This window comes from Chlamydomonas reinhardtii, chromosome 9 (assembly GCF_000002595.2).
Source record: "Chlamydomonas reinhardtii strain CC-503 cw92 mt+ chromosome 9, whole genome shotgun sequence".
Lineage (NCBI taxonomy): Eukaryota > Viridiplantae > Chlorophyta > Chlorophyceae > Chlamydomonadales > Chlamydomonadaceae > Chlamydomonas > Chlamydomonas reinhardtii.
Genome location: NC_057012.1, coordinates 2847688 through 2863957, shown reverse-complemented (window position 1 = coordinate 2863957; position 16270 = coordinate 2847688). Strand labels below are relative to the sequence as shown.

General features: G+C 71.5%; 1 protein-coding gene across 1 annotated transcript; it reads left to right on the top strand.

The window, feature by feature from the left end:
- Window positions 1-137: 137 nt before the first annotated feature.
- CHLRE_09g388600v5 (uncharacterized protein) lies at window positions 138-16223 on the top strand. The gene is made up of 9 exons (XM_043065474.1): window positions 138-367; window positions 490-538; window positions 884-1366; window positions 1846-2064; window positions 2370-3718; window positions 3862-4873; window positions 5062-5688; window positions 6084-14567; window positions 14768-16223. Exons 2-9 carry the CDS (start codon window positions 503-505, stop codon window positions 15530-15532), a joined length of 12975 nt encoding a protein of 4324 aa, XP_042921036.1. The 5' UTR covers window positions 138-367; window positions 490-502; the 3' UTR covers window positions 15533-16223.
- The last annotated feature ends 47 nt before the right edge of the window (window positions 16224-16270 follow it).

Here is a 16270-nt window from a genome sequence, read left to right as displayed (position 1 = left end):
ATGTCCATAGATGGTATGCAGGTGCCCACCGAGGCTTATTTGTCGATGCTGGTGCATCCCCAGTGCATGGTAATCCTCTCTGCCCCGCGGCAGCACGCAGTGTTTCATAATGGTGCTTGTGCCCTGCAGAAGCAAAGACACTATTCAGAAAATGCAGGTTTTAAAAGTTGGCGCACAACAGGTCAAGCGTTCTTCCTAGTGCACCAAGGCAGTTGCAAACACACAAATTGACTCGAATGAAACAAGCAGCAGATACGCTGCTCATTCCACCAGCGGTTTGAGGTCGACTCGCGGTTCTTGCGCTCAGTTGCCCAGCGTGCGGCAGGAGCCAGGAGCCATGGGCCTTAAAGGATAGCAGGGTGCACTGGTAGGATTGCGCTGGCGCAGCGAGGCTATCCAGTCTGGTTGGCGCGACTCGTAACCGAGCGCAGAATAAGCGGGCTCCGTGTTCTTTCTGCGCGCATACGTGTGCCCACTGAATCGATTCAGGTGCCATAAGGAGATGGACGAAGTTCGCTGCCTGGCGTGCTATGACACGGTGAGCGCGGGCGAGGGCTGGGTTTGCGGGGGTGGGCCTGAACTGCAGTGCGGCGTGGCGACCAGGGGAAAAGGAGGGGCCTGGGGCTACGCGCACATTACTACGTCGGACCTCAGCATCGGTTTCTGATGAAGCATCCTCCCTGGGTACCGCGTGCTCCGTGTGCGGGTTCATGCCCGGCAGTCTGCATCCGTCACACCCGGCAGCCTCTCGATCATGGGTCGTTTGGTGTGGCTGCTGACCGAGTGCCGCACAACCCACATGCTGTCTGTGCATTCCGGCCCCACCGTTGCCCACCCTCCGGCTCCCTCACGCCTCCCACCGCGCGGCCACCCTTGCAAGCAGGAGGGGCAGCACGACCTGGTGGCCTGCGACGGCTGCGGCGCCGTGTTCCACTGGACCTGCATCGAGGGGCCCACAGTGCCCAGACCAAGCAGCGCCGCCGCCGCGCCGCCACGGCCCGCGGCCGCCGCCGCCGCCGCCGCCGAGTACCCCGGCGCCCAGCCACAGCTGGTCAGCACACCCGCATGCGACTGGTACTGCCCCGCCTGCCGCTGCAGCCGCTGCGGCGCCGGCTGCTGCCCGCCGCCCACCGCCGCTGAGGCGGCGGCGGCGTCAGCCGCCGCCGCTGGCGCGTCGCTGCCGCCGTCGGGTCGCGGCAAGGGCCTGGGCGGCGGCGGCGGCGGCGGGGGCGGCGTGTTGGTGTCGGCGCTGGATGCGCTCGCTCGGGGGCACGGCATGCCGGAGCCGCGCACGGGGCAGAAGCGCTGGGATGCGGCGCAGTGGGCGTTGTGGCGGGCCATGGTGCAGCGGGCTGTGGACTACCTGGTGCGTGTGTGTTGGCGATGCACAAGGGACGTCACAGTGCCCGTGTGCGTGTGTGTGTGTGTGTGTGTGTGTGTGTGTGTGTGTGTGTGTGTGTGTGTGTGTGTGTGTGTTAAAGAGCACAAGGAAAACGTTGTGCGTGTGTGTGTGTGTGTGTGTGTGTGTGTGTGTGTGTGTGTGTGTGTGTGTGCATGTGAGCGTGTGTGTATGGTGGGCGGGTAGATGGGTTGGCGGGCGGGCCGGTGGACAGTGCCGACCAGCCGGAACGGAGCGGGGTCTCTAGGGACCTGGCTCAATGGAAACCGAGCAGGGGTATTTGACCAGTCTGGGCTCGGGCTGGGCGGTAGTGGATGTGAGTGCGAGAGGGAACAAGGGAAGGAGACACGCGTGGTGTGCGGGCAAGTGGATGCGGCACTGACAGTACTCACGTGCGCACGCACACCCGCTTGCACCCCTCCCCTTCTCTCGCGCACACCGCGCAGCTGCACAAGCAGCCGGGCGACCACGGGCCGGGCGCGGTGGCGGCTGCTACGGGGCTGACGTTGACTGCGGTGAAGCACCACGCCGCCTCCGCCCGCAGCGCCGAGGAGCTGGAGGCGCAGCTGGACAACCAGCTGGCACCCAACCCCGGCCGCACGGCGGCGGGCAATGCGCTGCTGCGGTCGGTGCAGGCGGCGCTGTGGAAGCACGAGCCGTGGACGGTGAGGCGGGGCAGGCGAGGACGGGGGGGGCGTGGATGGTGAGGCGGGCGAGGCGGGGCGGGGAGTGCGAGGCGTGGACGGTGAGGCGGGGTGGTGTGGTCCGATCCAAACCCAGTAAGACCAGGATAGCGGCGGGGAGGAGAGGAGCAGGTGGCTGACGGGTACGGGAATGGGAAGAGGGCAGAGGGCAGCATGGGGAGCCGTCGTGTGAAGACACGGCGCATAACACGCAGCGCCCCGACACCAAAACACATCATGGTGCTGTGCCGCTCTTCCTCACCCTCGACACGCACTCACACCTGTAGGGCCGGCGGCGCGCGCTGCGGCTGCTGGCGGCGCACTTGTACGACCACCACGCCAACCGCGCGCTGGCGGCGCCGCCGCCCGCCAAGCGCCCGCGGATCACGGTGGCTCCGCCGGCGACGCCGGCGACGCCGCTCGCCACGCGCCTGCTCGCTAGCCTGATGGGGGGCGCTAGGTCGCTTGAGGAGGGGGATGGTTTGCTGGTTCTGGAGGCGGTTCTAAAGACGCTGTCGCCCACGGCGCTGTCGGGGGTCGACCTCGGGTCCCTAACGCTCCTGCGGCAACTGAGCGCGGCGCAGAGGCAGCAGCAGCAGGCGAGGACACAGGAGGGCGCGGCGACGGCAGCAGGAGCGGCCACGCCGGGTGCCGACCGCGGGCCCTGCCCAGCAGGCCCGTCCACACTCGGCCAGCCGCCGCACAGCAGCGGCGGCCCGGGTGTGGGCGGCGGGCCGGCAGGAGTGGCGACGGCGGCGGCGGGGGCCCCACAAGGGTCTGCCTTGCACCGTTTGGGGTCACAGTCCGAGCCCGACGTCGCGTCTGCAATAGCGCACTTGGTGGCTCTCGTGCAGAAGAGCTCGCCGTCGCCTACACAGCGGCGGCAGCAGCAGCAGCAGGACGCGGGGCAGGGGGCGGGGACAGCGGCGGGAGGAGCAGCAGGCGCAGGGCCAGGGCCCGGAGGCGCCGTGCCTACCGCCGGGGCGGTCGGGAACGCGGGTGAGACGTTGGTGGAGCTTGCATTGCGCTTGCAGCGCAAGCGGCGGCCAGTGGACGGCCCCAGTGACGTGGACGCGGATGCAGGGCCGCCGGACGCGGCGGGGGACAGGCCGGATCGCTCTCCACAAGACCGGGCCGCGCCAGCCATGAACCCGCCCCTGGGCGGGCCACGGGGCGCGCAGCCGCACCCGCCGCCGCGCTCCGTTTCGCCTCCGCCCGTGTTGCCAGGTCGCGCCACGGCCGCTGACGGGAGGGCGCGGTCACGCACGGGCTCGCCTGAGCACCGGCCGCCGCCGCCGCCAGCGTCGGCGGCCACGCCGGGCCAGGATGCGACAGCGGGAGCGGCGGCAGGCGGTGCTGCTGCTGCCGGCGGCGGCGCTGCTGTGGGAGGGGGCGGTGGCACTGAGCCTAAGGCGGTTCTGTCGGCAATGGAGCGCTATAGACTGAAGCAGCAGCAGCGCAAGGCCGCGGTGGGGTCGGTGTCGGCGACGGCGGTGACGCCGGGTCCGGCTGCGGCCACACCAGCCGCAGCTTCTGCTGCTGTGGCACCAGCGGCGGCGGCAGCGGCCGGACCGTCTGCGGCGGGCGGCGCTGCGGCCCCGGCGGGGCTGGCTTCACGATTGCTACTAGCGAGCAAGTGAGTTGTCTGTCCTGCATTGCACTGAAGCAACCCCTATCGCGCGCTTTTGCATCGTAGTGCTTGCTTCCTCGTGTGTGTAAGCTGCGGATGCCTCCATTCAATGACGTTGCATGTGGGTGTGGTGTGACCTCGTCCTGCAGACGGAACAAGCCCAGCCGCACCACCACGGTCAACCTGCCGGTGTTGAGCCAGCTCTACGACGACGGAGACGCCAATGCGCCCGGCGACGTGGCTGGCAGCCAGGTGCTGGCTGGGCCGGGGCCGGGCACAGACGTGGGCGGTACTCAGACGTCTGGTGACGCCGCCACTGGCACACCGCAGCAGCCGCAGACGCAGACGCAGACGCAGACGCAGACGCAGACGCAGACGCAGACCTTTGAAGCATCCACCGGGGCTGCTGAGGGCGGCGCGCCGACACGGGAGCGAGGGCCCCCAGCGCAGCTGCCGACTGCGAACGGCGTGTCGGCGGCAGCGCGCCCGGGCTCGCCATTCCACGCGGCGCAGCGGGCTGGCGCCAGCGGCAGCAGCAGCAGCGGTGGCACCGACGGCGGCGCTGCTCGTGCCAGCCCGCCGGCCGTTGAGGTCAGCCCTGATGACGTGGTGTACTGCGTGTGCTGCGGCCGGCCAGTGCATGTGGCCTGCCTCTCCGACGACGAGCGGCAGCAGGTGCTGCTGCCGCCGCCGCCGTCGCCGCCCTCGCCGCCCCGGCATCCGCCCGCGCAGACCGCCGCGCCGGTGCGCTCCCGCTTCGGCGAGCTGATGCAGCCGGAGGCGGTGAAGGGCGGGTTCCGGTGCAGCGCCGAATGCAACAAGCTGGTGGGAGAGCTGCAGAAGCGCTGCAACATGGGCGTGAGGCCGGTGCAGACGGCTCACTCCAGCGCCTGCGTGGGAGCCAGCCTGATGGACATGAACCTGGAGTGGCAGTGGCTAGAAGTGTGGCCCAGTCTGGAGACGGGGCCGCCTGACAGCGCAGACACGGCAGGAGCAGGGGGCAAAGGAACAGGCGAAGGGGCAGGCGGGGAGGGTGCAGCGGGAGGAGCGGGAGGTGGTGGTTGCGGTGGCGGTGGCGGCAGCAACGCAGCGGGCGCACTCCTGGCGCGCGCCATGGCGGCCGCGGCGGCGGATGGCGACAGACCGCCCCCGAATGCCGAGGTGAGGCACTACAACAGTGTCATTGGAGCTGCCTTTGCGTGACAAGATTTCCGTGCACGTCAAAGTGCACTCTTGCTTTGTAGTAGCCTCACGCCTTCGACTCCTGTTTTTCGTCTGGCGCGCTCCTTGCCTCCCCCGTAACGAACCATCGCTTGCTACTCCTGCTGCCGATGCCGCTGCTGCTGCAGGCGACGGCGCGCATCCTCGCCGACATCAACGCCTGCCTGAACCCCACCGGCAGCGGCGAGCACACCACCACAGACAACAACTCGGACCGCCGCCACCACCATCCCAACCACCACCATCCCAACCACCACCATCCCAACCACCACCAGCTGCATCTGACGGGCGGCGAGGATCGCGGCGCCGGCGGCAGCAACGGCAGCGGCAGCACCGGCGGCGTGCCGCCCGGCTCTGCAGCGGTGCAGGCCCTGGCGGCCGCTACAGCTGGGGTGAGCAGCCAGTTCCAGGCACTCGACGTGAGCGAGTGGCTGTCAGAGGACGGCTTCGTGGGTGGATTGCCCTGGGTGCCGCCGCCGCAATTGGGCGGGACCGAGCGCGGCGCAGCAGCCGTGGCGGCGGCGCTCGCCAGGGCCGCTGGCGGCGGCGCCGGAGGCGCCGCAACGGCGGCCGCCACCGCGCCGGGCGTGGTGCCGCCGGACGGCCTTGCAGCGGCGCCCGGCGGCGTGGCGGCGGCGTCGGGGAGCGCGCGGAGTGTGTGGCCCTGGTGCATGCAGCGCGCGGCGGTGCTGTGGGTGGACGGGCGTGTGGGCGCGCTGATGCTGGTGCAGCTGTACGGCCCCAGCCTGGCCATGGTGGGTCGCTCGCGCGCAAAAAGTAAACCGTTCACGTGACTGGGTTTCTTGCTGCCTTACCGTGCATAGTTGACTTGCGTTGGGCTGCTGTTGCTTTGGAGAGCCATGTGTGTAGCCCGGTCGGGTAGCCCGGCATCCGTGGCTGGGTTTCGTGTTGCCTTGTCGTGTATTCGGGCTTGCGGCGCTTGCGCTGCTTTGGGTGTTGGCATTGGGAAGGGAAGTGTACCTGCGCAGGGGAAGTTCACTGCCACTCCCAAGTGGGCGCCGGAAGGCAGACCATCCCCTGCGCGCTGCCTGACCCGTACCTTACTCCCTTGCCTTTCCAACCAACTCCACCCCAACATCGCCGTCACCTGACCAGTCATGCGATCCAACCCCAACCCGCCCTTTCGCAGCTGCACGTGCCGTCCGTGCACCCGCGCCACCGCGGCGTGGACCTGGCTCCGGCGCTGCTCGCCTCCGCCGAGGCCTCCCTCGCCGCCGCCGGCGTCGGCCACGCGCTGCTGGCACTGGCGCCCGCCGCCGCGCATGACCTCGCCCTGCGCCGCAGCGACCTGCTGCCCAAGCGCCGCGGCCGCCCCGCGCGCCTCATGCCCAACGAGGCGGCGGCACGCGCCGGCGCCAGCATCACCTTCGCCGCCGCCACCTGGCTCTATCGGCTGGGCTACAAGGCGGCGGGGCGCGACGTGGTGGCGGCGCGGGCCACATTCCGGTTGGCGCTGCCGCCGCCGGCGCCGCTGCTGGCGAACGTGGACCCGCGTGCCGCGCCCGGCGGCAGCAGCAGCACCAGCGAGCCCACCTACCCCATCGCCACGTGCCCCGTGGGCCACGTGCTGTTCGCCAAGGCGCTGATGCCGCCGCCGCCGCGCATGCGCGTGCGCCTGAGCGGCGCCGCTGCCGTGGCGGCGGCCGGCGGCGGCGGCGCCGCCGGCGGCGGCACGCTACTGCCTGCGGACCTGCCGCCATCGCACCCCTACCACACTTGCCCGCACGTGATGCTGCTGCCCTCGGGCGACGTGGTGGAGGAGGGCGGCAACGGCCCGGGCGCCGGCGGACTGCCGCCTGCGACGACCGGGCGCGGCCGGGGGCGGGGCCGGGGGAGAGGGCGCGGCCGCGGCCGGGGCCGGGGCCGCTACGTCGCCACGCACTACAACTCCAGCAGCACCGAGTCGGACGACGGCGACGAAGACATGGACGGCGGCGAGGGGCCGGGCGGGGGATCGTCGCTGCCGCCGCGGCTAGGCTTCGTCGGCCGCGGCAAGGGCATCTATCTGTACGGCCCCAACGGCCCGCCGGGGATGCGCTACGCCTCCAGTCCTGCTCGCGTGCCGCCGGCAGCAGGCGGTGGTGCCGGAGGCGGAGGTGGAGGCCAGACGCTCAGCGGCACGACTGTCAGCATCAGCCACAGCCGTGGCGGCGGCGGCGGGGGTGGCGGCAATGGAGGTGAGGTCATGGGCGGTAGCGGCGCCGGCGCCGGCGCCGCCAACATGGCCGCAGCGGGGACGGGCGGTCACGCCACCGCCACGGGCCCAGCTACCGTGACCATGCTCGCCGCGCCGATGGCGGTCATGGGAGTGACCGGTGCTGTTGGCACGGCCGCGGCGGCGGCGGGCATTGGCGGCCAGGCGACGCCGGCGCTGACAGACTCAGCGGCGGCGCTGGCCCTGCCGGTGCCCACCATGAGCGATAACCTGCTCATTGATTCATTCGGTGGGGGCGCCGCCGGCCTGCACGATTTAAATGTGGCGGATTCCTACGGTACCTCGTTCGGTGGTTTTGGATCTGACTTTGCTTCCATCATGAAGGATCCGGTGGTTGCCGACGCCGGCGGCGCCACCAGCCTGTCAGCGGGCCACGGCGGCGCGGGGCCGTTGACGTCGCACGATGTGCACACGGGCCTCCTGGGCTCGACGGCTGGAGCGCTCGCGCCAGGTGCCGCCGCAGCTGCCGGCGCTGCGCCTGTGCCAGGGCCACTGGTGGGGATGGCACAGGCCCAGCATATGCAATCGCATCAGCACCAGCACCACCATCCGCACCAGCATCAGCCGCATGGGGCGACACACGTACCGCAGGGCACTAGCCACCTGGCGCCACGGCCCGTGCAGCACACGACGGTGCCGCAGCAGACGGCGCAGCCGCCGCCGCCGCCCATGGCGCTTCGCCTGCCGTCGTTGGCGACTGCTGCGGTGCACGAGGCTCGCCCGGGCGCCGGCCCTGCCTCCGGGGACCTGCTTGCCAGTAGCGCGGTACGCGAGGCATTGTATGATATGGCACTGGAGGAGGCCCATCGACCGAACCCGTCAGCGGCAGGCGGGCCGCCGCCGCTACCGCCGCGGCCAGCCGCGGCAGCGGCAGCCCCGGCAGCGCCCACGCGCATTCGCCTAGTTTCGAATGGAGGCCGCAGCCTGGCGGGCGGCGCCGCGAGGGAGCAGGAGCACGGTCAGGAGCGGCAGGCACCGGAGCAGCCAGACCCCACCCTACGTGCCCAGGCACTGGCGGTGATTGCGCAGGCGGGCGCCGCAGCGGCGTTGGCCGCGGCTGCCGCCGCCATGCCTGATGCTGGCATCCCAACAGTGCATAGGGCAGCGGCGCCGGCGACGCAGGGCCGCGTGGCACCGCCAGAGTCCGCTGCAGCCGCAGCCGCAGCTGCGGCAGCGGCAGCGGCCCTGCACGCAGACGTCGCAATGCAGAGCGCTCGGATGGCGACGCCGCCGTACGCAGCGGGCGGCGGCAGTGGCTCAACGGGCAGCGTTGGGGCCCGCACGCCTCAGCTGCCGCCGCCAGCAGATGCGTTCGTGGGCGCCGCGGCCGCGGCAGCGACGCCAGCTGCTGCTGCCGCGGTGGCGGCGCCGCAAACGGGGCAACGTAGCGCCACAGCTCCTGCCGATGGCACGGCTGTAGCTGCGGGCTTGGCGGCTGCTAATGGTGTAATGCACGCGCCGGGCACGGCGCGCGCCAGTGTCGCGCCTGCCAGCTCCATCGTGGTGGGGCAAGGGCAGAGCGGCGCCGAGCGGGAAGCCGCCGCCCTGCACCGCACGGGGTCCACAGCAGGAACGGACACTGCAGCGGACCTGGCGCCACAAATTTGTCTATTTGCATCGGTGGCACCCGTGGCCGGTCCTGCTGCCGCTGCATGCGCAGTAGCAGACGCCGACGCAAGCCCGTTTCCAACGCGAACTCCGCCGGATGCGTCAACGCAGGCTCCGCCGCCGCCGCAGCCGCCGCAAGGGCAGAGCGCACCTGCGGCTGCGCCGCCCCCTGCCGTGACCGCCGCCGCACACAGCGACCTAGCGCACCCGTTCGGTGCGGCGGGGATGCACGACACAGGGCCCACACCCGGGGCAGCTGCCGCTCCAGCTGCTTCGGATGCTGTGGCGCGGCAGCCGCCGCTGCCGTCGCCGGTGCTTACAGCAGCACCAGCTTCGGCAACGCCACACACAGCAGCACCGCAGGAGCCAGCACCACTTCCGGCCGCCTCGCATGCACGGGCTGGCGCCGTCGCTGCCGCATTGGCAGCCGAGGCTGCCACACCCATGGCAAGCCCCCGCAAGCGTGCAACCGCGGCCGCTGCAGCCGCTGCTGCTGCGGCCGCTGCAGCGGCTGCCGCTGCCGCTGCCCCGTCACCAGCACCTCCTCATGCGCATGCCGCAGCGCCTGCCTCTCCCTTACAAGCACGTATGTCGCCACACACGTCTGCGGCTGCCGGTCACACGCGGCGCGCGCCCGCAGCTGCAGCCGCCGCCACCGCCGCCACGGCCACACCTGCTCTGGCGGCAGGCCACTCAGCTACACGCGAGTCCCGCCATGGCAATGCCGCCAGCCACCATGACACGGGCGCCCCCGCCACAGCTGTCCCCCGGCCAGCGCCATCCCAACTGCTTGGCAGCTTCGGCACAGGCGGCGGCGGCGGCCGCAGCAGCAGCCGTCGTAGCGGCAAGCCGAGCCGCTGGGGAGCGGAGAAGTCGGAGGCAGAGTTGGCGGCGGAGCTGGCGGCAGCGCACGCCCGGGAGGGTGGGGAGGCCGCAGCTGCGGGCCAGGACGGCGGGCAGGCTGCCGACACTGGCACGCCGCGCAGACGGCATCACCGGCACCACTCCAGCCATCAGTCCAGCCACCGGCACTCGCAGCCGCAGCATACACCGCAGCAGCAGCAGCTGCAGCCGCTGCAAGAGCTGCAGGCGGCCCCGATGCCGCCTGTACCGCAGCACCTGCAGCGACAGGCCGCGCCGCACGCCCAGCCTCAAGCCCGCCATCTGGAGCACCAGCCCCACGACGACGAGCAATACCGGCCACCGTATCCGCACCTACAGGACCAACAGCAGCCGCAACAGCAGCCGCAACACCAGCCGCAACAGCAAAGACGGGCTGCGGCGCAGCGGCCGCCTTGGCATGAAGGCCCGCCGGGCCCGGCAGCCTACGCACAGCCGCCGGCGCCGCACGCGTCGTACGCATCGGGCCCGTCACTCAGCTACTACGCAGCTGGCGCGGGCGCGCCGTCACAGCTCACAATGTCGGTGCCGGACGCGACCTCCAGCGGTAGCATCCTGGAGGGCAAACCGGGCGGCCAGGTGCGGTTTCGGCGGAAGCCCCAAGTGCTGCACGACGGCTCTTTGCCGCTGGTTGCCGATGTCGGCACGGAGGAGGAGGAGCAGGACGGGGCAGCGGATGGCTATGAGGGCATGGACCCACATCATCATCATCATCAGCAGCAGCAGCAGCAGCAGCAGCAGCAGCAGCACTCTCGGCCAGGGGATGGCGGCGTGTGGCCCGCGCCGGGCCGCCCGCTGCAGCCGCCACGGCAAGAGCAGTGGCTGGGCGCAGCCGGCGGTGCCGGAGGCGGCTGGCACTGGCAGCGGCCGCACGACGCAGAGGCCGAGGCCGAGCAGCAGCAGGCCGAGGAGGAGGCGGAGGAGTACGGCGGCGATGCCAGGTATCCGGGGCAGCAGTGGCACACATGGGGTGCGCAGCACCCGCAGCCACCGGCGGTGCCGCAGCGGCGGGTACTTGCAGAAGCAGCCGGCGCCGACCAGCCATATGCCCACGCCGCCCCAGGCGACACCTGGGGCCGGCCGGCTGCGGCGGGCGCACGCACGCAGCGCCGCCGCGCCCTCACCCCCTTGCCAAGTGTGCTGGACGAGGTGACGGACCGGTTGGCACACACCGACACAGAGGCTGACCCCGGCGTCCGGCCGGGCCGCTGCCACTCCGGCAGCCTTGGTGGCGGCGCGGAGATGGGATATGTGTCGGAAGGCGGTGCGGGCCCGCTGCGCCGCCGACCGCCGCTGCAGCAGCAGCAGTGCGCGTCCTTCGTTCCGCCGCACCTGGCCCGGTGGCCTGCCGCAGCCGCCGGCGATGCGCCGTACCAGGACGGCGACGAGGAGGCGGAAGCAGCGGCCTGGGGCAGGCGGGCGCGGCGGAGCCAGCCGCCGGGATGGGCTGGCTCAGATGAGGGCCCAGGCTCTGCCGAGGGCGCCCGCGGGCGACGGCGTAGCGAGGACGATGACGGCTACGGCGATGATGAGTTCTGGGGCCGGCACGGCGGCGCCGCGCTGCCGCCGCCACACTTCATGCCGCGCCAGGCGCCTGCAGGCTCCCGGCGGTCACGGGCGCAACAGCAGCAACATGGGGAGGATGCGGATGCTTATGCCTGTGCTGATGGGTACCACGGCCGAGCGCCGCCACGGCAGTCTGGCCCGCCGCGCGTGTGGCCTGCCGGCCCCGAGCTCTTGGCGCTGCCGCCGCACATGCGCCGGCCGCGTCAGGCGCTGCCTGCCCATGACGCCTACGACCAGAGCGAGCGGCTACTGCGCGGCCCTGCTGATGCGACTGCTGATGCGAGGCTACCAGCGCGCCAGCGCGCCGGCGGCGCTTGGGACCCCCACGGCAGCGACTGGGAGGGCGGCGACGCAGACGGCGAGAGCGACTACGACGCAGCCGCCAGACTGCCGCGGCGACGGCCCCGGGGGCCGCCGGCTAGCTTTGGGCCGGGGCTCGGGCCGGAGTATGATGATGTGGAGGCCGAGGACGGGTTGTCGCCGCCACGTCGCCGCGCCCCGCCGCGGGGCCGCCGCGTTCGCGACAGCGATTGGGAGCATGATGCGGACCGTCCCGAGGAAGAGGGGCATGAGGGCGGCTGGGGTGCCGCGCGCTGGCGTGGCGGACGCCCGGTCGGCGGTGCGCCTGGCGTGCAGAGGCCGCCGCCGGAGTGGGCGGATACTGAGCGGCCGCCGCACTGGGGTCCGCCCAGCAGTCGGGGAGGTGGAGGTAGAGACAGCGAGCAAGGTGGTGCGCTGCGGCCGCCGTGGCACGCGGGTCCACCGCACGCGCGTGGGGGTGGCGCGCCGCTGGCACACTGCTCGCCGCCGCCTTGGCTGCGTGGCGGCGCCGCCGAAGCCGCCGACAGGCAGTATGGCGGGCTGCCGCCTGGGTCCGCCGGCCGCAAGCCGGGAGCCTGGCGCGGCGAGGCAGCCATGGACGGCTACGGCCGTCCACCACCACAGCAGCAGCACGGCACTGCGCAGGGCGAGTGGGAAGGGGCCGAGCGTGGCGGTTACATGTCGGCCGGCCACGCCGACGGCCGGCCAGGCAGGCCGCCGCCCGCATGGGGCCATGTGTGGCCAACGCATGGGCCGCAGGCTGCCGAGGAGGAAAATGGCTACGGCCCTCGAAGCGCCGCCCCAGCACCCGGGTTGAGGGGCCCTCACAGTCAGCCCAGCCCGGGCTCAGGGCTTGCAGATGCGCCGTCGTCGGGTCATCGCGGCCAGCCGCCGCCCTCTGCGTCGGTTGCGTCGTTCCGGCATCCGCCCCAGCACTCGCGCCACGAGCACAGCCATTACAGCCAGGACCACCCACCCCACGCCCTTCCGCTCTCACAGCAGGCGCAGCCACTTCAACCACGCCTGCAGCCACACACGGGCCAGGGCCAGTCCCAGATGCACTCGGGCCAACTGCACGACGGTGCACCGCCGCCCGCAGCATCGAAGCCCACTGCCAGCGCCGCAGTCGGTGTCACAGCCGGCAGTGCGCCTGCGGCTCCCCACGAAGAGGAACAGAACTGGCAGTTACCGCCGCGACGCCGCCGGCCTCTGCAGCCGGAGCTGCATGCGCAAGCAGCTGCGCCTGCGCCGTCGGCGGCTGCAGCGGCCGCAGTAGTGGCTGCGGCACCGGCAGGCGCTAGTGAAGGCGCCGCTACAGATCGTGACGGCCGCAAGCAACCAACAGGCAAGCGTGGCCGCAGTCGCAAGCGGCGCGAGCGGGACCGCTCTCGGTCACGGTCACGGTCGAGGTCTTGCGGGTCACTACGCTCCAAGTCCTCATCCCGGTCTCGATCCAACAGCCGCTCCCGCTCGCGATCCGGAACGCCCTCCGGCTCACGCCGCAGCCGCAGCGCGTCTGGATCCCGGTCCCGCAGCCGCAGCCGCAGCGGGTCGGAATCCTCACGCTCGCGATCCAGATCTCGATCCAGGTCACGGAGCAGTGGATCCCGGTCCACGCGCACGCGCTCGCGGTCACGGTCCCAGTCGAGATCCAGGTCTCGATCCAGGTCTCGATCGCGATCGCGATCCCCGTCCGTGCCGCGCTCGCCGCCGCCGGAGGAAGCCAACCCACCCGCCAGGCTCCTCGCCGCCATGGATGCGGCAGGCGGCGGCGGCGGTGGTGGCGGCGGCGCTGCAGGAGCAGGTGTCGACGGCGCCGCCAACGGCCTGCCGCGCAGGCCGCGCCGGTCCGGCTCGCGTGAACGCATCCCGCCCATCCAGTCGCAACCACGGCCGCAAGACAATGAACTGGTTGCGCGCGGCGGCGGCGGTGGCAGCGGCGCCTTCGCCAATGGCGGCGGCGGCGGCTGGTCGGCGCAGAAGCGCGGCCGGGACTGGGATTCTGGCGGCACCTTCGGCCAATACCAGCGGCAGCAAGGAGCGTACGCTAGCGGTGGCAGCGAGGGACCAATGCGCGACGGCAGCGGCCCCGGACTCAACAGCTCCGAGCAGCAGCGCGGCTACTACGGCCCGCGCGGTGGCGGTGGCGGTGGCGGCGGCTGTGGTCGCGGCAATGGCGACGCTGGGGGTGCTGGCGGGGGCTGTGGTGGCGGCAGCTGGCAGAGCTACCCGAACGGGCGACAGCAGCAAACTGCCAGCGGCTGGCGCAGCGGTGCCGATGGCGGTGGTGGTGGCGGCTGGGCCGGTGGTGCTCAAGCCGACCACTATGGAGGCGGCGAGGACTGGCGTCAGCAGCAGGGCGGCGCCCCTGGCGGCCCCGGTGGCGGCGGCGGTCCTAACGCGCGCGACAACAAGCGGATGCGGCTGTCAGGCGCCCAGGCGGACGCCCCTCCCTACCTTGGCGCGAACGGCAACGGCAGCGGGCTGGACGTGTTCGGCAGCCTGGCAGGCTCTATGCCGAGTCTGTCAGTGGCACACAGCCGGCTAAGGCACGGCGCAGCAGCCGCAGGTGCTGGCGGCGCAGCCAGTGCTGCCGCCGCCGCGCCGGCGGGCCCCATGCCTGACATGCCGCCAGTAGTGCGTGGCAGTGGCGGCGCGCCGCCGACCGCCGCCGAGGCCGCCGCCGCCATGGCCTCGCTCACAGGGCCCGGCAGCGCATCTGGCCGGGCTATGGGCATGGGCTCAATGGGCCGTGCCCTTGTGCCCGGGGGGATTGGGGCGCCGGGCGGCGCTGCCCCTGCCGCTTCTGCTGCCGCTCACCCGGCGGCTGGCATGGTGGCGGCGATGGGTGCTACAACCGCCACCGCTGCTGCAGCCCCAGCCGTCGCTGCGGCTGCAGCTGTTGCGGCTGCAGCTGCGGCCGAGCACCCGCTGGGGGCGATGGTGCCGCAGGACCCGAACGTGATCTGGGACCTGGCGTGCCTTGGCATGGCCACATTGCGGGTACGTGTGGGCTGCGGGGTGGCGCGGAATGGAGGGGTGAGGCTGCGTGGGCTTGGGCATGGGCTTGGATAGGCGTGTCTCGAATGGCGATTACAGGGCCGATGGGCCTGACACTATGCTGTCGCCCTTTTGCCCAAATGTCCTGACATTGTGCAACACCATGCGACCCCATTTCCCTTGACCCGGCCTGCTACCCACAGGGCGGCGGCAACCCGTTGCTTGCTGGCGCCGGCGGCGGCCTACCCGCCGCACTGGCGGCCCTGCAGCAGCAGCAGCAGCGAGGCGTAGCGGCGCAGCAGGCGGCGCAGCACCAGCAGGCGGCGGCGCAGCAGGCGCAGTACTACCAGGCAGCTGCGGCCGCCGCTGCCATGCAGCGCCACCCGGGGCAGCCGCACCCGCACACGGCTGCCGCGGCCGCCGCGTTTGTACGGGGCGCGGCGGCCGCTGTCGGGTACGGCGCGCCTGGGCTGTACCCAGGGTACGGCCCTGCCGGGTACGGCGTCGGCGGCTACGTTTACCCTGCGGATGGTGGCGCGGCCGGCGGCGACTGGGCGGGCGGTCCTGGACAAGGCTGGGGCGGCGGTGGCGGTCGTGGCTGGGGCGGCGGTGGCGGGCAAGGCGGCATGGGCGCGCACGTGTGGGGCGGGGCTGGTGGCGGTGGGGCTTCGGGCCGCGGCCGTGGAGGCGGCGAGTTCTCAGGTCGGCGTGGCAGCGCTGGCGCACTGGAGGGCGGCGGCTGGGGCGGTGGCGGCGGCAGCCGGCACGGTGGGCACTTCGGAAGCCGCGGCGGCGGCGGCGCGGGCCGCGGCGGCAGTCGATCCATGGGCGCACTGGTGGAGGGGCACGCAGCTGGTCCCGCTGCGTCAACGGTCGCGGGCGGCGCGGCGCGGGCTACTCGGGCCGTGTCGGCGCCTGCGCCGCCGCCCGGCGCGTCTCAGCATATTGCTGGTGTCGCGCTGCAATGAGGGGCGATGGCAGGCTCAGGTTCGGCGCCGTGTCTGGGCGCTGTGGCCACGGCTTTGTCGCGGGCAACGCAGTTCATAACAATGGCTGCATTGGGTTGTTTCGGTTTGTCTGCCAGGCTGGGTCCAAAACCGATCGACCCAGTGTTGGCGTAATCACTGAGACTGCGGAGGGGCACCACACTCTGTCGCTATGAAGCTGCATTTACTACCATGATAACTGAATAGCGAAACATATAGCGAATCGTTTGTCTGCGAGTGCTGGTGATTAGCGGGATGCGGGGGAGATGGCGCGCTTGGAGGATCTGTCCTGGATGCGCATTGGCAGCAAGGGGGTACTATGCCCTTGCAGTGGCGAGAAGGCAAGTACGTTTGACGCGCGCGGTGCGCGCGGCAAGGTGGACTGTGATGCGCGTTGCCGATATAGCGTGCGTGCGGCGCACGTGTTAGGGGTAGTTGTGATTGGGTTGAAGTGGCGGTACCCTGTGAATGAGATGCAGTTCATGCCCGACTTGTGGGCTGGGGAATGAGCTGGCGGGCTGAGTACCTTTGTATGCGCATAAGTGCGCGATGCTACGAAGAAGTGTTGAATCGACGCTGTAATAACGCTGGCCTGCGACGGGGAGGCCAGTCCGAAAGGGCGGACAGCGTGTCAAAAGCGTGTCGGCCAGGGGCACTCGATAACGCACAACTACCGGCCCACTCAACAAACTACTTTTAATTTACTGTGTAAGTATGTGT

What these genes read in the sequence shown, in the direction of transcription:
- CHLRE_09g388600v5 (XM_043065474.1), top strand. Translation starts at nt 503, where the DNA reads ATGGACGAAGTTCGCTGCCTGGCGTGCTATGACACG. An exon ending in GCCTGGCGTGCTATGACACG is followed by an intron (nt 539 to 883) that starts GTGAGCGCGGGC and finishes CCTTGCAAGCAG; the next exon opens with GAGGGGCAGCACGACCTGGT. An exon ending in GACCGCCCCCGAATGCCGAG is followed by an intron (nt 4,874 to 5,061) that starts GTGAGGCACTAC and finishes CTGCTGCTGCAG; the next exon opens with GCGACGGCGCGCATCCTCGC.